The sequence below is a fragment of the Calonectris borealis genome, chromosome 8, assembly GCF_964195595.1.
Source record: "Calonectris borealis chromosome 8, bCalBor7.hap1.2, whole genome shotgun sequence".
NCBI classification, from domain to species: domain Eukaryota; kingdom Metazoa; phylum Chordata; class Aves; order Procellariiformes; family Procellariidae; genus Calonectris; species Calonectris borealis.
The window spans coordinates 5,416,464-5,439,120 of NC_134319.1; the positions used below are offsets into that span (position 1 = coordinate 5,416,464).

The following is a 22,657-nucleotide window of genomic DNA, read 5'->3' on the forward strand; positions in this document are numbered from 1 at the left end:
TCATCTTGTCTGACCTCCTTCATAACTCGGTCCAGGGGAAGTCGCCTAATAGCCCTTCATGAGCTCGCTCAAGCACGGTTGAAAAGACAAATGATTTGACAGAACTCATTGTTTTACAGATGCGTGGGGGGGGGGCGGGTGGAGCATGTGACTAATTTCCCTGTGCATAAAAGGTCCAACCTGTGTTAATCCTAACTGCAAAGTGAATTTACAAAAATACTTCTTCACTAAGGCTTTAGGTTTTATGCCGGCGTAGGAGTAATACAGAATGCAGGCTTAAGACTTCTCTTGGAATTAAAAGCCAGTTAATTCCAGAATGCGCTGATTGTGTTCCTGCTGTAGCACTTAATAAGGGAACAGAAAATGTCAGTATTTTGTTAAAACGAAGAGCTCTGAATCCTCTTTAGGAAAAGCTGAGGCATGCACGTAACATTGTAATAGCTGGAACAGTAACAAGGCACACAAGAAGATTGTTAGAGTGGATACGTGTAAGATGATGTTTTTTTTTTTTTTTAAATGCAGCTAACAAAATTTTGTCTGTAGAGCAGGGAGAGAAATGTGGCAGAACTGATCAAAGAAAATAGCATCTCATTGATAAAACACATGCTGCAGTATTTCCCACAGTTGGAAGACCGTAGTATTTAACAACAGTGACCTAGATTGGAGGAGACAATAAAAGCTGTTGCGGTGAAGAGCAGACTGGCTGCCATTCTCATCTAGGTAATAAACAGCTGAAATACAGACAGTGTATGAAAGTTTACTAATGTGGCTTACATAAAGACCTATACTTTTGGAGGAATTGTCTCTGTAGCAAAATCAGTTTGAACTATAGCTTGCGTCTGACAAATGTTTATGTGTGCCTTTACAAAGATACCTATTACTTTATTCAAGGATCTATGAGCCTGCGAGAGTATGACCTGATTAGGTTTTAAAGTAAATCAATATGTGAACCTGTCCAAAAATAGATATGCATTTATTTTAAAAAATATTACTCAGTGGGATAGCCTCGAGGGGATATAGCTTTTCTGGAGAGTTTCAAATGAGATAGCAGTCATATGTTGTTATTTTAAAATATTCAGTGCCATTCAGATGCTACTATGTCAGCTACTTTCAACAGGATAACTGAAAACAGGACATGACATTCTTGATGCTTTGTACCCACAAGAGTCTTCTAAGACATTAAAACTTGCTTAACTCTTGACCCTGGGGGTGTTTTGTATTTCTTTTTAATTTTTTTCTTTGTTTTGGTTTTTTTTTATAAATGGACCTATTATAAATATTTTCCTTTCGTTAAGTGGTTCATGTTAGTGCTTCTTGTAAAGTTAAGCAGTTAACCTTTAGGTAAATATAAATTCAAATTCTAGAAAAATAAACTGTCAATCGAGCTGTGACTTGAGAGGTGCTTTAAGTAAGTGCCATTGAGCTGTAAAGACTGATGCATCCCTACTGTGCTGTAAAACTAAATATTATTAAATTGGGTTGTGTGCAGGGGAAGGGAAGGAGATGGGGGTTGCGAGGGACATCTGTTCTCTGCAGCGCTTTTCTCCCTGTTTGCTGGGGGGATTTCAAGCGTAAGTTAAGAGGGACCCTGTCGACGAGAGGGTGAGGCGGTTCCCTCGCAGCACAGGGCATGCATTGATCTGTGCCGGGGCCAGTGGTCACTGCACGTGGTGTCCCACCGTGACCGTGTTTGGGGGAGAGACATCTCCCTGTCCATGGACCTGTCCATAGAGCGCTTCAGAGCCTGGAAGATTGTCAGTTTTGGGGCTGTTATCTTACTCCTTTTCTCTCTGTGATCAACCTTCATTTGCTGTGTCCTTTTCTACTGTTTTCTTAACTAAGAATGTTAATCAAAATGCTTTTAGTTTATTCAGGTGTTCCAAGAAGGTGTATTTAGCAAGCACTGTGACTTTGATTTGTATGTTGCTTCATTTTTCCTCCTTTTTGCTATGCAGCACTTACACAGACTCCATAGAGGAGGAACAGGGAATTTTGTATTTCAAAATCAGTTCAGCAGACTTTGAAAAGCTATCTTTGAATATTCTATATTACGTATACAGATTTGAAGAGCTTATTAAAGAAAGCCCCTGACACACTTCAGCAATATTAAATCACTTCAGACGGTGCATGGCAGTGTAACGTTACTGAAGCATTTTAAAATGTTAAAAAAGCCTGGATTTGAAGGGATTCACAGCCCTTCTGTGAAAAGTGATTTAAACTGTCAAAACTATTTCAATGTTTGCAGTGTATTACTTTCTTAAATTACAGAGAGGGGACATTAGTAAATAACTATAACTGTAGTTAATCTCTGGCCAGCTAACCAGCTGATATGCTGGGTTAATTTCTTTATTAAATGCTTATTTAATAACTGGGCAGCTGTTCAGACAGGCCAGATGGACTACACTGTAATTGTGCTAATAATGAGAACTTTTTCACAAAAAGAAAGAGCAGTAAGAAGATGCAGTTGGTGAGGGAACATCATAACAAATGGCTTCAGGACAGTATGGTCCTCTGCCCTCGACAGACTGGCTGAAGTAGATGGCTCATCCTTCAAAGCAAGAGGGACCAGCAATAAGTATGGTTTATTCTTTGCTTGATTGTTTATTTTTTGTGTATTCTTAGCCTCCACAGCCCATACATCCCCAGTCCTACTTGCAGCCTTACAACCTGCCTCCCTCATACTGCTCCAGCACATTTCTGCAGTCACTGCCGTGCATCTGTGTATCTCCCCAACAAATGCATGTTATGTAAAGCTGTAGCTTGCTCCCTAAGTCTTAGCTTTTTGCTCCCTATCCCATTTGTATTTTGTGGAAATTGTAAGGTTTAACTGTATTTTCGGAGTTCTTTGCAAGAAAAATTACTAGATGGGCATTAAGAATTACAGCTTTGTTTACATGGAGGCAGATTCTTTTATACTGGAAACGTTATCATAAGCAAGAGGAGTGGCAAAGTATGGTGTTCTGAGTGTGAGTAATGAATATATTTTTCATTTGTCTTTGTTCAAGTAGGAGAACGAAAGCATTGAAAGAGCATTTGAGGAGTAAAAAGCTGAACTTACTATCTGGCAATATGTTTTTACCTTGGAATTGTTGCATTTAAGAATTGAGTCCTTGCAGAATTTTTTGCTTTTGGTGACATTTCCAGCTACTTCCCGGATCGTAGTCTTTGTCCTCCAGCTGCTGGTCCAGAAGTACAGGTCTTCTGTCCACCTTGTGTGGTGTCTCTAGCCTGTGAGGACATCTCAGATACACCAAAGCATCTAAAATTGTGGGCAATTGACTCTGTAGATGGAGAACTTCATAGGTTTCTTCCTCAGTAAGCTTGCAATGGCTTGCCTTTTCTTTTGTTTTTAAAAAATGTTTTAAACTGAGAAAATGACCATTACTTTTTGTTTCCTTCTTTAACAGCACTCAAGAGGAGTGAATGAGATGAACTGTTTGAATTATAGTATCTGAAAGGCTAAATTATTCTCTTGGAGAGACGTTCTAAATGAGCCTGACCGAGATCCTGGATCTGTGTGAAGAGGACTAAGGATATAGGATGTCAACTGAGACAGAACTTCAAGTGGCTGTTAAAACCAGCACAAAGAAAGACTCCAAAAAGAAAGGTAGTGCCTCATTTGTCTTTATTTGTATGTATTTTGTACTTTAATAGCTCCTACATCAGCCACCTTTTATGCACCTGTGATTCTTCTGTTATCTGTGCACTCAGTGAAAGTAAAATTTGTTAATTTGGTGGAAGTCTGGTATGGGAGCATGGGATTTGATTCTCTGACATTAAAGATATATCTTATTGAAATATATTTAAAATCTAAGACAGAACTTATGTATTACAGTTCATTAATTTTTACTCGATATGTATATTGCAATTGTTTCACAAATGGAAATACAATTTTAAAAATTACTCTTTGCAAAAGATAACTTTTTTCCCTCTGTTGATAAACTCATTTTCTTCTAAAGGCTTTGTTTGTGCTTTGTTTTGAACTAACCGGAGCTTAAGTGCACTTTCTGTTACTGGAGGTTGAATCTTACTGACACTGCATGAGGTAACTCAGTAGCAATCTATAGAGAGATTAATTGTAATCTGGTAAAGGAAATATGAACAAGGAGGAGGAAAACTCAAAATTAGGGAGAAGCTGTAAATAAATGCATGGTTGGATAAGTTCATATTTATATTTACAATTTTGCATCAGATTGTAGGACAGTTCTTCAGACTGATAAGCATGAGAAATGGGACGATACGAATTTGATGCTTCTGAATAAGAGTACAGAAAGATTTTTAGTAGGAATTTTTATCCTTAGATTTTTATTAGTATTTTTATTGCTTATGGGTTTAAGTACTGATGAACTTGGAGGCCAAGACCTTGAATTGTAGTGGTAATTTATGTTGTTCCATGTGGCCGTCTTTGATTTTTTTTTTTTTTTTTTAAAAAACCTGTACAGATAATGAAATTGAGATTGAAAACAGCTTTAATATGAATTGTGCAAATAAAATAAAAAAGTAAAACATAAAAAATAGTACTTAATAGTTTTAATACTTGAGGCGGCAAGATTTGAACTTTCATGTGAGCTTTTCAGTTTGTCATTCTGTTTCTTTTCATGGGTGTGTAATTTAGCCATTTACTTCCGAGGACTTTTTACAAATTTTTAAGACAAAAAAATTTCTCATCTTTGCTCATATGTGTGTTTCGCAAATTTTACCCATCTTAGATATCTGATAACTAACTTGTTCAACTTCTGGGCAGCTATAACTTTAACTGCAGCGATTCTACCAAACCTGTAATTAAGGCCTTGTGTTTGCTATAGCTTTTGTATCAGAAATCTTTATATTAGCGTTTTTAGAAAGAAACACAGCAATTGAACATTTTAAGTGTTTGTTTGGGAAGATGGTTTAGAATCTTTATGACTACTTTAGGCCTAAACTCACAAGGAAAAAATGATTCATTTAAGATAAAAAAGCTGTAGTTTGGAAAGGCAAAACCAGGGGAACTTTGATGTAAATGAGAATGTGACTCAAGAGAGATGTTCAAGGCAAGTAAAGAAAGTAAAGATGGTTTGGTTGTATGATCATTCAGTATTTTTGGGCAGGAAATTAAAAAATGTCAGTTCTTTGCAATACGGATAACATCTTTTTGATGTGTGTCTCCTATGTTATTTCTTCTGCCGGAGGGTGAAACTCTTTGAAAACAGCGAACTACTGTTTTAGGAACTTGATGTTTATGCTAATATAATATTCGGCATCCAACTTCTAAAAATATTTTCATAAATCATAATAACTGAATGCTTCTCTGCACAAAATCTGCTTTTATCCCCCAAATGGAAATTCTGAGAATTACTGCTGAGAAGTATAAAATATGTTCTGTGGCAGCGATCAGAGCTCCCTGCACCATGTACAAGTATCCGAGGAACTGGAAGGAACAGTGTACGGCAGTAGCCCATCTCCAGAATTAATCTTGTTCTGTATTGTATGTGCAAGTCTGAGTGCATCCGATCACATCCAGCCATCCGAAGCCCTCGCGGTATAGTGAATGCTTTATACAGACAAGGTACACAATTCAGACAGTGTTTGCTATTCAAATCCCACATAACGAAAGTCAAAAGAAGCTTGGTGTGCTCATTTACTTGTCATTGAATTGTATGTATTTGCGTATATTTCAACAAATGAGCCCTTCCCTGTGTAGTGTGAATGATGGACATGTGAAAAACAGGGAATTTTTTTTTCTTCTTTTTTTCCCAAGTTCATTAACTGCGAGCAGTGACAGGTAGCAAGTACTAACATGAAGTTTCTAATGGTACTAATTAATTAATTTGATTATGCAATGAAACTGAGTATTCCCAAGAAATTAGTCATTGCTTCATAAACAGAAATTTCAGCTGCAGTGTATTTCCAGTGAATCAGGTTTTGTTGTGCTTCTGCAAGAGCCACGCAACCATTTCCACCCAGAGCAGGGAGGAGCCTCTTTTGCTGTATTATCTACTGTTCTGCTGGTTCTCCTATCACCTGCAGTTCACAGTACTGCGCTGAGAAAGAGCAGTAAGTTTGATAATAACTTTTTAATGGAACGACTGTCCAAGACGTGTATCCCATGCTGAAGATCTGGGGATAAGGATTAGTATGGAGTTAGAGCATGGGTTCTTTCCTGATCTCAGCATAAGTCTTCTGTGTAGCGTCAGCTAAATCTTTAAATTTCTCTGTATCTGTGTAAGGATATAGTAAGGCAGTGTTTTGTATTTGAAATGTTGAAATAATACAAAGCTTAATTCCTAAGATTTGTAAGGTATATGAATATAAAACATGATAAAATGTTCCATGATAAATGCAAGCTGCTGTTCTTACTGAAGTAGAATGGCTCAAAATAAAATGGTGGTTATTCAGATGATGCGACTTGTACGCTTGTGGCATAGTGCCTATCTTGAGTTAAGGCACTGTAACATCATTAGTTAAACAAACAATTTAATAACCTGGACAGGTTAGAGGAAAGGTCCAGGAGTCGTCTCATGATATTCAATGAGGGCGAATGCAAAGTCCTGCTACTGGCGTGGACTAACTCCCTGCAGCAGGGTAGAATGTGTGTTTGAAGATCTTTTATGGTTTCTTATAATTGCTTTTAGACTCTATTGCATAGATTACTGATTTTTTGGTGACAGGGAAGTAGTTTGATTTCTGCTGCAGATGGGGCACATGGCATTAATGCTCCTGCAGAGTTACAGATCTTACCAAATATTTCATTTATGTGTTGGGAATACTTACCTCTTCTTGTAGTCATATGCAAAGCAATTCTCTCACAAGAGATTATTTAAAACATTTCTCATTAGGCACAGTGTTTCTACAGCCATAAGCTTTCTAGACATAGTCAACTCTTTGGTCTCTCTCCGTTGTCATCAGAGCTGGTTTGTAAGACAGTATTCTGTTCTAAACACTGAAGGATTATTACTACAGTTAGGACGAGAACTTCCATATGAAATCGTCTCAGAAGCTGCTATTTCAGTAGAATCGCAGTTGCGAAACACTAATGTACAGTAGGTAAGTTCAATATTAACATGATAATATCAAATTGTAATTTTCTGTGTTAACATTATCACCCTGGATAATCTTAAAAATAGGCTATTAAAAATCAAGTGCTATTTTCGCATTTTTTTCAGTCAATATTGATCTAATGGATCCAGAATTCAGTGATCTCTAGAAATGCTACCTGGTCATACTCCCAGCACAGGGTAGGAGTTTTAAAGACTTGAAGACATAGTTATGAAAACGGAGGTGAGCCAAGCACCTCCCTTCCTCTCCAGATTCTTGCTTTTTGTTCCATGTACTGTGAAGATGCTTACCAGTTGAGGACCTGTGTTTTCACCCTGACCTCCACTGCCCTCCTTTCTACACTTACTCCATCTTACGAGCTTACAGCACACTAGATGCTATTAGAGGAGATTATATTTCTGCCATCCCCCACCTCCAGCCCTAATCTTCATGCCACCCTTGACTGATACCTACTAGTAACTGTGCTGTAATTACCTTTTTTGAGATCTTGCTCAAATTTTAAAAGACATCCTGAAGAGGTTTCATATTGCTCTCTAAAAGGAAATCATGCAGAATTCTCAGGAGATTTAGAAAGCTCTGTTCTAGGACTTTTTTCGGTGATTTTTTTTTTTTTTTTTTTCTTTCTGGTGAGTTTGCCAAAAATCATGTGTTCTTTAAGAAGCATTTAGAGAATTAATGATTGAAATAATGCCCTTAAAGGCTGATTTTATTTCATTTGTTTATGTCATCTGGTTCATTGAAAGGTGAATAAACATTAAGTGTTTGTACCATTCAGGATAGGAAATTAGAATTTTATTAGCCAGAGTTTTTAGAACCATAAACCATGTTTGTCTTGTAGTACATGGGGGAAAAGACATTTCTAGGTGTGTATGGATTATTGAATCAAATTGAAAACATTTACTTGAGCCTATCGGAATTAAAATTGATTTAGAAACCTCTTTGGGGGAAATGTGTTGCATTGTTGTTGAATCCACACTGATAACTGCCTTGGAAAATCCCTTCTTGCAAAATTAACTTAAACAGGAAAACTGAAATGGGAGGTCAGTAAAGAAGTGAGCCAGGCTACCAAATTTGAAGGCAGATCTGCATCTGCTTGGGGGAGGCCAGGAGACTTTTCTAGGGATTTGGTTTCTTCCTCTGGCATTTAAATTCTGTAATTATTCTATTTGAAGCTTAGGATTTTTTGCAAAATCATCTCTCATTATATCCCCTAAATGGAATCTGTAGTAAGATTTTTGAGTCAATTTTCAAAATGACAGTGACTTTCAAAAATGGAAGCAAGATCCAAAGAGCAGCTCAGGGATGTTGACAATCAGCATAACGATCTTTGATGCTAAGGATCCCCATGGGTGAAATTCCCTTATTTAATAGGTTTCCACTGCAATGCATGGGAAGCACGTGGCATTTGGAAACAGATTTCATGGTAGGCAGACCGCCAAGCCGGAGATTGCCGTAACTAGCCAGTAGGAACGTGGAATCTAGAGGGGGTGTGATGTGCTGTGTCTCTACCAGAGCTAGATGCCTTCTCACAGCCATGAGTTGGGCACTTTGTTTTGACTGAATGAACATACAAGTTCTGAAGCTGTACTTGAGGAGGGAGAGTGAGAGCGGACTCCGCTCAGGGAGCTGTTTAATGCCAGGTAAGGGCAGAGCAGAGCAGAGGGTGTTGCCTGGCAGTGCTTTCTTGGTGGCAGAACATGCGAGTTTGATCCTTTTGCGATCAGGATGGCAAAAAGCTTCAGTGTCCCATTTTAATGGTCTGACTACTAAATAAAAGGAGTGCAGTGGCTCCGGGACCATTCACGTATATCAGATTGGGCCTCTGGCAGAGTCACATCTATTTCCTGGGTCTTTTAAACTCTAATGAGAGAGTGGAGTCTGTCTAACTATCTAGAGGAAAACCTTTGCATCCCCAGAAGCAAAACCCTAGTCATACTAAGATCAAACAGGAGGTACCTAGGTAGTTTAAAAGCCTTTGGGGATAAGCAGCCTTTAAACAAGGTTGTGTTTTGTCATTTTCAGTTTTTATTATAGGTGCCTAATGCTACCCAAGTCCTGTTTCGGGTTTCTTAGACCTCATTTGAATCTAATCTTTGGAGTAATCATTGCTAAATTTGAGAGTGGGATGGAGGTTTCTGGTCGATGTGAAAGTTGCAATTTTGCTGATACATAGAAATCTTGATGCAGTTTTTACAGGTTCATTTCCGGATTGGAACTTCAGTTTAAATTAGTAAGTGTTATGAACAATGATGGTTGATTTTTTAAAATTATTTTAAAATTATTATTATTGAACTTTTTTTACATTACAATCAGCTAACAACAATTAAAGCATCATCACTGTAATGAGGCATTTCAAGTTGTCAGATTGGTTTAGGTTCATTTATTTTTCTGATTACGTAGCTAAGATTCATGGAATCCAGCAAAATTCAAATTTGATCTAAAGAGTAATGAAAGGAGGGCACAGTCAGGAGCTTATTTCATTGACAGGGATTGGATTTGCTTTGTTTCCTTGCAGTACTTATGAGTTTTTCAATAATTTATAGATCAAGTAACAGCAACAGTAATTGATACACTAATTGAGTCCACATGCCTGCCTTTAACAAATCTCTTTTGTGAAGTGGTTACTGACAATATTAATTGCACATCTTTTGAGTCTTGATATAAGTTATGAATTCATTCTCAAGTTAAAAGAGGGTGGGAAAATCATTAATTTTGACATTGTGTAGCTATAATTAACAAGAGTTATCCAATAACCTATCATAAATTAGAGAGCTCATGAATTCCGTTTTAAATACCGCGTTCAACCAAAGGGGGTCCACGGTTGTGTTAACTGAAGCATTCTTTGGAGGTGATGGATGTTGTCTCTTGTTGTGGTTAAAATGTTTTTTAATTGAGAGAAAGGTCTGCCTAAGTTAAGGGTGGAGCTCTGTTACTTTGCTGCTCCTCAGTAGAGGAATCGATAATCTCTTGAGTGTTAAGAATAACATTTCCTGAGAGCTTCTGTTATGTTATCATTTCTCAATGTTTTAACAGTCGTCAAAGCATTTCAGTTGAAACTAGTAATTAGGAGCTTAATGCAACGCGTGTTCCACGGAGGATTTGACTCATGTAACAGTCATTAAATACAGGTGGGTGTTACTGTGCTCCAAAGCTGGGTGTGCATTAGGAAATCTGCTGGCAGTGAGGATCACCTATGCATCCAGTTCAGCCTGTGCTGTACATTGTTTCTGGCTTCATCCACTTACAGTGTTCAACTACGTCTGAGATTTGGTTGAAATATGGAGAAAGTGAGGGGCTGGGGCTGGTAAGGAGGTAGAACCTCCGAACAGGCAAATAAAGTAATATTCAGGGAAACTTTTTTTCTACTTGCAGTCATTGAAAAGACTCCCAGTGAAGTTTGTATTAGGACATTTATGAACAAAAAGTTTTGTTTAGAGAGTTCAGGGAAGAAAATTCTGTCATGTAATGAATGTAACTGAGCAGGAGTGCCTTAATTCACTCAGTAGCTAAAATGCCTCTAGAGGTTTGGATTAGTGGAAGTTTCCTAATATGGCTCACATAGAAATGTTCTGCAGGCACAAGTATGTTGATGATGATAATGTTTTATATCATTCTTCATCCAAAGATATTTGCTTGCCTAATAAATATTAATGAATGACAGTTCTGTCAGCGTGTTGCATTACGTGCATTTTGCCTTTTCCATTGACGTTGTGGGAAATTCTGCAAGTAATAATAAAATACATCAAAGTGTTACTCACGGTAAAGTACAGGTTAGCGGTATCAGCTGTATTGGTAAGTGCTCCCATTTTGCTGAAGGGAAATCAAAGGCAAGTAAATCTGGAAATTGAGCTTGATCCCAGCAATCTTGGAAGCATTAAACTGCTTACCAGTTTTCCCTGAAATAAACGGATAACGCTTAGCATTAACATCCACATTATTGCATTGTATACATTTTCATATTACTAGGGAAAAATCCTCAAAACTTATATAATATTATATAATATTATTATATTATTATTGTATATAATATATATTATTATATTATATAATATATTCCCATAATTTATGGGAAGTAATGAGCTTTCATGACCTGTGTACATATGGGGGAAATGTAAATTGTTTTCAAAGGTGGTTAGATCTTTGCATCAAAAGCCAGTGCTGATCTCTCAATTACTTCCTAAGATTACCACAAATCAGGGCACAGATTGATATATAGTCTGAGGGTCCTGTTTCTTAATTTGTGCTCTAACCAATATGTCTTGGTCTCTCAGTAATGATATCACAGTAATTTCATTAGTCAACTTGTGAAGAAAAAAGCGTGGAGCAACATACGAGTTAAAGGAAACACGCAGGTTTTGGTTTGTGTATTTAAGCAGCCAGAAACAGAAGTGTTTAGCTAAATGTCTTAGTAAATTAGTAACAAAAACTTTAGCTGAAAAATAACTGGGTCCTTAATCTTTAATGTCATAGACTTTTTGAACACTGACCACTTACTGTTAACAAAAACTTGCCCACAAAATTGGTAGCCTATTGAAATATACTATGGCTGAATTTTCAGCCCTTCATTCATGCCTTATGGCATATTCCTCTTTAAGAGCTCAAAGAAATATATAGTGAATTTGGCCACGTAATAGGCTCAGACTCCCTGTGATAAATATGTCAGGCCCAGACATTCACTGTGCTCCTCAGGAGTAAAAAAAAGATGTGGCTGTGATCCTTGGAGATGATGTGCTCTGGCTATAGAATCAATATTGACATTATTGGCCATCCAGAATAAAGGTAATATAGTATGTAATATATTTGAGTTGTCCAACGGCACAGTGGATGAATATGTTTAAGTATGACATTCCTCTTGAAAATGAATTCCTCTTAGAGATAAACGTGTCCTCAGAAATAATTACATATTATTTGTATTATTTTTAACTAAACATTGTTATATATAATAGCTAGTGTTAGTGTAAAGACAGGATAAAATGCATTTCTCTGCTTTTACAGTTGGTTGGTTTTGCAGATGAGACAATATATTTAGTTTGTTTAACTAAATGTGTTTGTGTGGGTCTTTTGTATGAAAACAAAGGGCTGGAAAAAAAAGCAAAATAATTTTTTCGTTTTTTTAAACTAGGCCAATTCATAGTGAAATCATGGGTAGGTGTATTATATGCATTTAATTAATTTTTTTTTTTACAATTCTTTTCTTTCAATGTGTATTTTAGTGCAAGTGCCAGATCAGATCTTAACGTCTATCTATGGATTTTGAGCAGGCATAGTGAGTATGAAAAAGAATCAAGGTCCCCTGCAATGTGAGCTACAAGAAACTAGCAACCAATGCCAAAGATGACTGAACGCTTTTGTTTTTTCCAAAAAGGAGAAGTAAGAGTACTTTTTAGTACCTTTGCTCTCCCAGGGATATACCCCAAAATATGTGTGTAGAATCCTGGAGTCCTACATGAAATAGGTTTTGGATACAAAGGATGTGCCTCTCTGGAGGGTGACAGTGGAGGAAGCCCTGACAGAGCTGAGTAGCGAATGTGGAGACATTGCCCAGGGTCAGACCAGCTTCTGTAAGTGGGTCCTGGCCCCTGTGAAATTGTGGGAAGCCTGTGTCCTGAGAGCAGAGTGGTGGGGCGTACAATAATCGTACCAAAACCGCCCAGGGTAGTCCTCATGCTGTGTACCTCGAGAGTTTTTCTTGTCCTGTTCACCTGCCATAGTGGTTTCTGTTGCTAGTTTCCTGGTTCCTATAATGTTAAAATCATGAACAGCTGGATGGTAGACTGATGGTTTATGAACCTATGATCCTGTTAAGTCACTTTTTTTTAAGTGACAAAAATATTCTTTCCCTGATAGTATTAAGAGCACTTGCTGCTTAAAAAAATATAGGGTCCTTTATGAAGTTCAGAAAGACTGCAAATTCAATGCATTCAGTTACTGGTACTCATCAGCTGTTCACTGAAGACCTCCATCATTAGGGACCACCTTCTGAAACCTTTTCTTGTCTTGAATAACTTCTCATTCTGCATTCAGATAGCATTCACATCAGAACTGCTTTGCCTCCCGCTAGCCCAGAGCTCAGGCTGCAGAGGCCTCTGTCTAGCAGCACGCACACATTAATGGCTCGTCACCGGTAGGAGCTGCACCATGTTTCACAGTTAGTGCTCTGTAGTGAGGCGTTTTCCAAAAATGATCCATTTTCTAAACCATGAAAGAAGACAAGTCTTCCCTGCTTGAATCTGTGTAGCCTCTGTGAATAGAAACTGTACGTGAACCCAAGCTGTAAGGAGCAAATACTTAGCGCTCATTGACGTCTTTCCTTCTACTAGTAACAATAGTGAGGCCAAAGCTAATATCCCAGCATTGAACTAACCTGAGATTTGGAGAAGGCCATCTTTCAGTCTGTTGCTGTCTGGACAACCTTGTATGGAGGCACTCTTGACATCTTGCACGCCGCACTTTTCTACTTTGGCCCTCCCTGAGGCCAGTGCCTCTCCCCCACAACCTCTCTCCGTAGATGAGGATCAGTGGAGTTGACTCACTTCTGATTTAGACAGTGTTTATCCTGTTCTTGTTGCCCAGGCTGAAGCACCAAACCATAGAGGTTATCAGTTATTTGCAGGCAGGTGAGTTTACACACTTTATTTACTATAGTACTGTTGGCTTTTCCCAATTTCTTTTATTTTCGCTGTTGTGCAGCGCAGGAGGGCAGTTGCCAACACAATATCCATTATTATTCTGACAAGAACAGAGTAGCTTTCACTTCCATTTCTTGGAGACAGCATTACTCATTGCTGCAAAACAGCAATAAAAATAGGAGAAGTAAGGCAAATTCTCATTTGGCTGCCGAGTTGTGAAAATGCCCTTCCTTGCTCCAAGTAGATCAAGTTTGAAGCAGAGGTGCGAATAGTGTTTGGTCTCTCTGGGCTTTGTGACTGCTTTGTGATGCTTGCATTAGGGAAGAAAACAAGCTGTTGCTCCATCAACACAAAAATCAGTGTGTGTGGAACCAAAGATGTTAACACGATCATGTTTCCAGAATCTTCCATTAGAGGTAATTGAATCTGGTGGGCTACAGGGCCTGGGGGATTTGTCCTCTCCCAGCCTGATACAAGGGCTGCTGCGGTTTGGTGTATCCAGGTCCAGGCTGCAGCAAGGCTGAGCACGTATTCCCAATAGGCGTCTATGCACACACACATATACACTGTAAACAGCCATACATATCACCCCACACAGAGCAGAGCTTTTACCAGCACCCACATAATCAGAAACAGCACCTACATACACATGAACAACACAGATGGCTCAGTCCTGTTCCTCCCCTCTGGTTGATCAGGTATGAAGTTTGCTAGTGGGCACACGCACACGCACTCGACAGTTTTCTCCATAGGTGATGTTAGACATCCAGTTTGTCCAGTAGCTGTCCCTCCCAACATCAGTCTCCAGTTTTTGGCACCTGAACCTCAGGGCGCCTCAGGAACAAACCGAATCACACTTCAAGTCATGCGTGTTCTCCTGGGTTGTGGGTCAGTTTTTTGGGAGGCTGCTATGGGGCTGTGTAGCACAGGCAAGCCTCTGCCCTTCCGTGCTTTGTCCTGGCTGTGAAGGGGGTGATTTCTTCTGAGGGATTCCTGCGACAGCGTTGTGTCCTCCTACCTTACCCATAACTGACCTCAATGAATGCAGCTGGGGAAGGTGGGAGATCCTTCTGGCAGTGATTTCAGGGATGGTAGGATGTCCTGCTTTGGGAAAGCCCTGAAAAGTTGTCCAAAAGCACAGAAAGTCTAGCCTTGACTTCACAAATATTAATGTTTCACAGCAGTCTCTTCTACAAATAACGGGAGGAGCAGCTTTCTCTGGAGTCAACTTGCTTTTAATGTCTACCCCATTTTAACTACTAGCAAATGTTGAACAGCTAATCTGCGAACTATAATTACACCTCTGATTCTTTTAGTTTAGTTAGAGGAGAAATTGTATAGTGAAAAGGATGATTGGGGGAGTGAAATGAAATTAAGCATACTAAGTCTTTTGAGGTTAGCTATTAACTTCATTTTAAAATATAAAATTGTCATCAAAGTAATAAGAGGGTAATATTTGCACGTCACAATAATGTGGACTAGCATGCTGATAACTAGGTGGAAGGCAAAAACAGTAGTAGTAGTTGACTGAATTAATCTTTTTTTTTTATACCTTGTGTTGCCTGTATGAGTTATACATTGAACTCAGATGTACAAAGTCACATAAAGCATCAGGGGAATTGAGTGTACTCTGTACTTGGGCATGGCTTAAGTTTAATATTGATATGGTTACCTGTGTGTGTTTAATGTTTGCTATATTTAGTGTAGGGGTGTTTATGGATTGCAGTTTTTTAAAAAAATGCACAGACTCTGAAGTGTCTCTTTAAAAATAATGTGTTATTAGCCCTTCCAGTAAAACTGGATGTGGAAGAACACAGTCTCTACTGTTGTGAGCACGACAAAAAGATGGCAATGCTAGACACTAGAAATCAAAATGAAAGCTATCTACAGAGTTCTTTATCTGTCTCACCTGTTTTCTTTCTCTTTGCTAAACTATAACCAAAGTAATATGTTATATATATACCTCTATATTTAATTGCATTAAAGAAATGCTGGGGCTATAAGGTTAAGCACTAAAATTCTAAGGAAGCACAGACTCAAAGTTGCCTGTGTAAGCCTAATTTAACATCCCTTCAGGATATACAATTTCATACAGTTTTTAATGAGCTGAGCTCATACCGCTATTTCCTGGAGACCTTTGCCCTGTTCAGTGAATGGAAGGACAGTGGTCGGAGAATGTGCTCCATTTGGTGCTGCTTTCTGTGCTTGACAGTCAGGATGGAGCTGCCTGCTTTGTTTGCATGATACCCCAACCGGAACGTGAATACACGGGTATTGATGGAAGCACCAGAAGATCCAAGTTCTTTACAGCTTAGAAAAATTCTTTTCATGTATACTTAAAAAAAAAAAAAAAGTCTAGCAATGGGTAGGGGTTGTTTTGTTTGTTTATTTTTAAGAGGATTTGAATGATTTTGAGAAGGCAGTCTGATAAATAGCTTTTGCAAAAGGTCACATCATAGGGACATGAAAGGAACTGGAAGAAGAAAATAGTCACAATATCCAAGCTGACAGTGGTGCTTCAGTAAAGTACTCAGTAAAGTGCTTCAGTAAAGTAAAAAAGGAAGACAGATTGGCTCATGTGAGAATTAAATAAGGCCATAGAAACTATAGGTGTTCAGGAATTACTCTTGGATATTTTTTGAACAAAATGAGCAGATATGTTAACAGAGGAACTTTTTGTAGAGAAGTATTGTTTTCAACTAAGGCCTTATTAAGGAAACTTCCTCAGATGCAAGGTAACATTTCAGAAAGAGCAGCTTTGTGTCAGAGGAGTTGGGGATCCCTCCCATTCACAAGGACGGGAGAAGAGCTTGACCTTCGTGCTGATTGTGGGGCATGATTTTGGGGGGAAGTCCTATAGCTCTGGTGATTACCCTGGGCCACTTTGGCATATGAATGTGTCTCCCCATTTTCTTCATCCCTTCTTCCTTCTTTGTTTGCTTTTGCAGCTCCTTTTTCCTTTTGGAGAATATCAGAACTGGAAAAATCTGAATATTTTGAATGTGGTTCTTATTTTTGAGCCAAACTTAGCTGGAAGAAGGGAACAAGAAGTTTAAAATGAATAGACTGAATGACTGGAGATCAGTGCAGGGCTTCAGAGGGGTGCAGTCAGACCAGTATTCAGGAGAGGTTATTTTGGTAGCATTTTCTGAACAAAGAAGAGATGACCAGGAACAAGTGATGAGAAAAGACTGAGATCGCAGCAGTTGTGAAGAAGTTGGTTAAGATACCGATGCTTAACATGGCCACAGCATTAGAACAGAGAGGGATGAACAGTCTTCAATGATATTAAGAGGAGGTTTATTAGAGGTCATCTAATTCTATTTAAAATGATGGAAAGGCCCGTACTTTGCAGCTCATCTATATGTGCATACGTTAATGAGGTCCAGGATAGTGCAGGTTCATCTTCTTTCTCTTTAGGCCAAGTCCTCCCCTACCAGGCAAGTGTAAGTAGTCCCACTAACTGCTAGACCACTTACTTTAATGAAACACACAACTTGGGTGTTCAAAAATAGCTTGAAAGGAGTTCCAGCAACCTGAAAGCCTGCTTTAATGCTAATTTGTAGGTTCATGGGTGGTTTTTTTTAATGTGGAGATATTTAAGAGAGCAACAAGGATCCTGGGGTCGGATCTTGTGAAAGCAGTGAAACTTTGTTGTGTTTAAAAACATTTAGGATGTTATATTAATTTCATTATTCATTCATTTTAAATTATCTTATAACCATTTTCAGGATCATTTCAGCAAATAAAGTAAATATATATCCCATATATTTGAAAATCTAGTAAACTTTCTGCAGGAATTCCTTAATTCAGTAATTCCTCATATTCTATTCAATGCATAAACTGCCAATATACTGAAAAGATTATGAAGATCATAGAGGAGGTTTGGTTTTGGTTTTTTGTTTGTGTTTTTTTTTTTTTTTTAAATCTTGTGGTGGAACCAATCATTTGGCTAAATGGCTATAGAGCAGTCAGATACAGGAATTTTAGTAAGTGAAATTATTGTGTGTTTGTATGAAATACTTCATGTATTTGTATTAAACCCCTCAGTTCTTAAAACAAAAGGTAATTTTAAAAAAAAAAATTTGAGGGAAGATTTGGATCCTTTTCATAATGAAGCAATCAATGCAGATTTAAAGATGCAATAAGAACTTTTATAAACGTACTATGAAAATGTATTTTCTGTCACCTGATGATCATCTGTTAAGATAGACTCACACAAAGATGTCATTGTTAACAAGTAACCTGACTTGATGACTCTTTGTTACTGGAGTCCAATTTTATAGTAAGACTTTTGCAACGGAGGGAATTTGAAGCCTTGGAATTTTGAAAAGCAACTCTAGGAGTTGTTTTTCACCTTTTACTCAAAAGTTCAGCTTCCAGGAAAGTCGTATGAACATTTAATCTATTTTTGAATATTTCATAATGAGAAAGCTCATTTCTGTAACAACAAACGTACTCCATCTTTTGTAGCGAAATACCAGACTCCCGGCAGCACTTCTGTATTAGCTTGAAGTCAAGAGTGGCAGCCTTTCTTTTCCTCTGTAATGGTACCCACAGTCTCTCTCAGATTGTGGGGTCTGAGACCGTAGGGCCTGTAGGTAACTGAAGGCAAAATGCAGCATTTGATCTCCAGCAGTTTAACCATTTAAGGTCTAACAAAGTGTGGAATAAACTTGTGAATGAGTTTTTGTGTGGCTGGAGTTCGAAAGACAGAAAGAACACATGGGATGAGGGTGGTGGAGTTTCTTCTTCTTCCCAAGAAACTCCCTCATTTAGAGCTGTTGGCAAACACAAAAGAGTAAGACAGTCAGAGCTACACCTTTGTGCAGAATTATCAAATAGGACTTTTACGTTTTATTAAAAAATATTAAACTTGTATGCCGCATATTACACATTGTTTTTCCACTGCTGAATTGCAAGGGAACGCGCTAATTAGAGAGGGGGGGGGGGAAAGATACCAAAGGCACATGTCTTAGCGTGTTGTTTCAGAAATGTGAAGATGTCTTGAGAAATGTAACTTGAAACTCGTGTGAATTTACTGACCATCAGATTAACTCAGCGAGGTCAGTATTACATATTCTGTCCTTTCTTCATGCTCCCTTCTGTACAGTGTATCTCCAGCAGATAAGTCTAAACCATTACAACATCATCTTTTGCTAATGCCCTCTAACCTCTGCAGGCCAGATTTTGCCATTTCTGTTACCACACTAATTATATCCAAACACAAGTTGATTTTTTTTTTTTCCAAAGCAAGTGATGTTTGGAGGAGACTGAATTCTCTAAGGTTAGTAATGAGATTTCCATTTGAAGTAACCTAGTTCAAAGGGAGAAATTTCCCCTTTAGGTTTAGACCAAAGGTTCTAAAAGCCTGAGATGTGAAAATAAAGAGGCACTAGCTACAAATACCTTTAAAATTATGTCTCTTTAGACTTGCTGAAATGCATGGTTAAGCTTCTTTCTTGCTGCTTTAAAATATTCAAGGTTATTGGCCTGCATTAAACTCAAAACCCTTTAAATACCTTTTTTTTAACCAAGTTATTCAGACTGACAAGTTGAAAGATTTAGAAATGGGAGGGGAAAAAATGTGAGGGGAAAAAAACAGATTTGAAAAAAGGAACTGGGTATCTTCTCCTAAAAAAATAATTTTAATATTTTTACACAAAAAGTGAATTATTTTCATTGGCAATAGTAGGTGTATAATGCAGCCAATTCCTTATTGCCAGTATTGCTTATGTAAGCTGAGCATCCCTGGAATATGGGTATTTAGTCAGCCAGACTTTCATGTCTAGAAAACATAAATATGCTTATGCTGGTATGACCAAGGCAAAATATTCAGAGTACATCACCTTTCGAAGTTCCTTTGCCAGCATTTAGAGTAAGATTTTCATTTGATCTGTTGTGTGTGATGGGCATTGAGGTCTGAGATTTCATAGTCAATATGTTTCTATTTATCAGAATTTCATTTACTTAGAGATGTTAACTTACTAGTTTGCTCACCTCAAGCCTAATAGTAGTATTAAGTTAATTCTAAGTCACAACTGTTGAGGGAAACACTTTTTTTTCGTGAAAATTTCAACTTTGAATCTGGAATTCAACCATTGGATGAGAGAGTCTGGAGTCCAGTTAGAACAGCCTTGTCCCAGTGTATGCACAGCTGGGTCAGTTCTTGCCCATGACGGTGATGGTATTCCTGCAAATGATGATGTTTCACATACCAATTTAGAAAGGGAACCGGATCACAGCCTGACGCGAAGGCTGGCAGTGAATCCCAACAGTCATTATATTAAGCTGAAGCACTAGATTGATTGTATGATTGGAGGTAGCTCTTTATGCTTCCTTTTTTAAAAACCTTGTAACACGTAAGTGGTATTAAAGATGGCTAGATTGTGCCAAAAGCGTTGAATAACTCTGAGTATATCAAGCCATTGTATCCTGCAGATTTTTATTTCCTATGTCAGATGGAGGTGTGGCTAAAGCTTCATATGACTCTTCTTTAATATACTTAACCTTTGCACCAAAAGCATTTTTATTCATGTAGTTGGTAAGTATGAAAGGAGATTGGAGCAGCATGCCATTGCAAAACTCAGCAAATGCTGTAATCATGGTATTAACCTACTTCAAAGGCTTAGGAGCACGCTCACTTCGTCAGGGTAGTAAGAATGTTTTCATCACTCTGAGTTCACTGACAGATTTTGAAACCAAATCGTGTTCCTTTTATTTGTGTCTTTAAGTGGAAGGCTACAGTGTAAATGATTGTTCCATCTTACATTCCACTTAGAAGAATAAGAATTTCTTACACATTTTCTGTGCCTGCATGAGAAGGTTTGTATTTATTGCTGCTGTCCATAGATGCAGAGATTTTCCTAGCACCCAGAATGTTGTTTTAGGAAAAGGAATGAACGACTTGACATATCCTAAAATAATTTGCCAGTCAACTTTGGATTCCAGCTTACAACAGCTTATAGTCATTACAAGTGGAGCCCTTTCAGCTCTTTAGGCACAGGAAACGAGTATAAAAGGCAATGCTCATATGCACCATGTACAGTTTTCATGGTTACAATACCAAAAGATTCCATGTGTCTAAAACTAACCTGGTTCTTTAGTTAGAGACCCACGTACAGAAATTTAAGTGTGGTCAGGTTTGTACCCAGCTGTACATAACCTGATGCCTCTTTTGAGTTCTTATCTCCTGCAACTGAAATTCAGCTTTCCAGATTTGCTAGCATGACTTCGGGAGTACTGCTGTGTGTGAACAGCGCTGTTAACATGCGAGATGTTCAGAGGAAGTCACATGGAGCAACTGATTCAAAAAAGGCTGAGTTGACCCCAAAATAGAGCCTTCAAGGAAAGAAGACTAAGAAGGAGGAAGGAATAGAGGAACAGGATTGCTCTAAATAGAGGAAATGACGTAGAAACACAGCTTTTGCAGAAGATATTGAACAAAATAGTAACCTTTAGAAATGGTTTCATGTCTTATTTATCATTTGAGGATCAACTTTTGTGTTCTCTTTACTCTTTATTTTCCACATTAGCAAAGATAACTAGTGCAGGTTTATACAGAGATGATTACTGGAACTCCAGGGAATCGGGATGTGGCAGGGAAGGGATCCGTTGTGAAAGGGCAGTGGGGGGCATCGCCAGTGGGAGCACAGGGAACAACTTTGTTGAAAAAGCACTTCCATGACGGCAAAGCCATCAGCCACTGTCTGGAAGAGCAGACAACCAGCAATACCGGGGAGCTGAAGAAATGCAGACATTAAATATCATTACTGAGGGCCATCCAAAACTTGTGTTTAAGACATCTCCTGATATTAATCCAGAGTCCTGTACTCCTGCTCTCCCATGAGTTTTCTCCTGTATTGCCTCTCAGAAGTGTCAAGGATAAAACACCTGTGGCTGGCACCAATCTCGTACTGCCTGTCAGACCCTGCATGATTGCAGGGCGGGCCTGCAGCTGCTTTCCTGCTCGGTATCTCCGTAGGGTAGATGCTACTAGTTGGGTTGACCTGTTATCCGTGGACCAGCTGCACCTCGGGTTTGTGCCGCGGAGTGGGACACAGACCAGGCAGTTGTCTCACCTGGTGAAGCCCTTGGCTGAAAGCAGCCCTCCTAGAAGGCATTGTCCACTTGCAGCCTAGCTGCAGGGCTCGGTAGTTGACCCAGTAGAGGCGTGTAGTCTGTACTGTTCTTGGCTATTGCTATTAATCCGGTTTATTAATTTGCACTAGCCGTCGTGCCTGTACCAGACCCACAGAACTCGGTATGTGGCCACAGCACTGCATCTCTGGCATGCCTTATCTCCTTAGAAAGAAAAGAGGGTGGGAGCCGTTTCTAGACAAACAATCTCTGTTTTCCTTTCAATTAATTTTTAGTGAGAAGAAGCAGCAGCCAGTTTTCTAGTTTTAACCCCACTCATAATAATAGCAACTTGGCAGCAACAATGAAGAAGGGAAAATTCACGCCTTTACAGCTAAACATTTTGTTCTGAACTGTATTTTAATTACAAAATGTCACTTCATGATAAATGAAGCTTTCTTCTTCTAGCTGGTTTCAATTAAATTTTGTTTTAAAAAGGAAGAATAGGTTTTAGTAAGGCTCAAAATACATAGAAATATTTCATTTTTATTTTAGTGGAACAAAGAGGATTTCAATATTAAATCAGTATTGAATAACTTGAAGTTATCTTGGCTGTGTGCCTTGGTTTCTTGCTGTCCAGGTTGCTCCTTTTACTGGCCGGGGTCACCACTGGCTCGATTGGGTGTTACCTTTCCAGACACTGAAGTGCTGCATCCCAGATGCTAGCAGAAAAAGTCAAACCAACCTTGTGCTTACGGTTCCTCCGTGCTCAGAGTTTTTATGGAACTATGCATGCAAACATGGACTCATTTTATGACTAAGGATTTTGCCTTAAAGAAAGAAGCTGTTTCCGGGCATTCCTGAAATTCCAACAGTACCAGCAAAAGGATTACTATTTTCTCCTAAAAATGAAG

General features: G+C 38.5%; 1 protein-coding gene across 3 annotated transcripts in view; it reads left to right on the forward strand.

Moving 5' to 3' along the window:
* Positions 1–22,657, forward strand: part of DAB1 (DAB adaptor protein 1) — a 472,530-nt gene that overhangs the window by 348,751 nt on the left and 101,122 nt on the right. For all 3 annotated transcript variants that reach the window (XM_075155691.1, XM_075155690.1, XM_075155692.1), the window contains one exon: positions 3,408–3,607. In XM_075155691.1, the coding sequence (XP_075011792.1) occupies positions 3,541–3,607 (67 nt within the window). In that variant the 5' untranslated portion in view covers positions 3,408–3,540. The remainder of the gene's footprint in view (positions 1–3,407; positions 3,608–22,657) is intronic.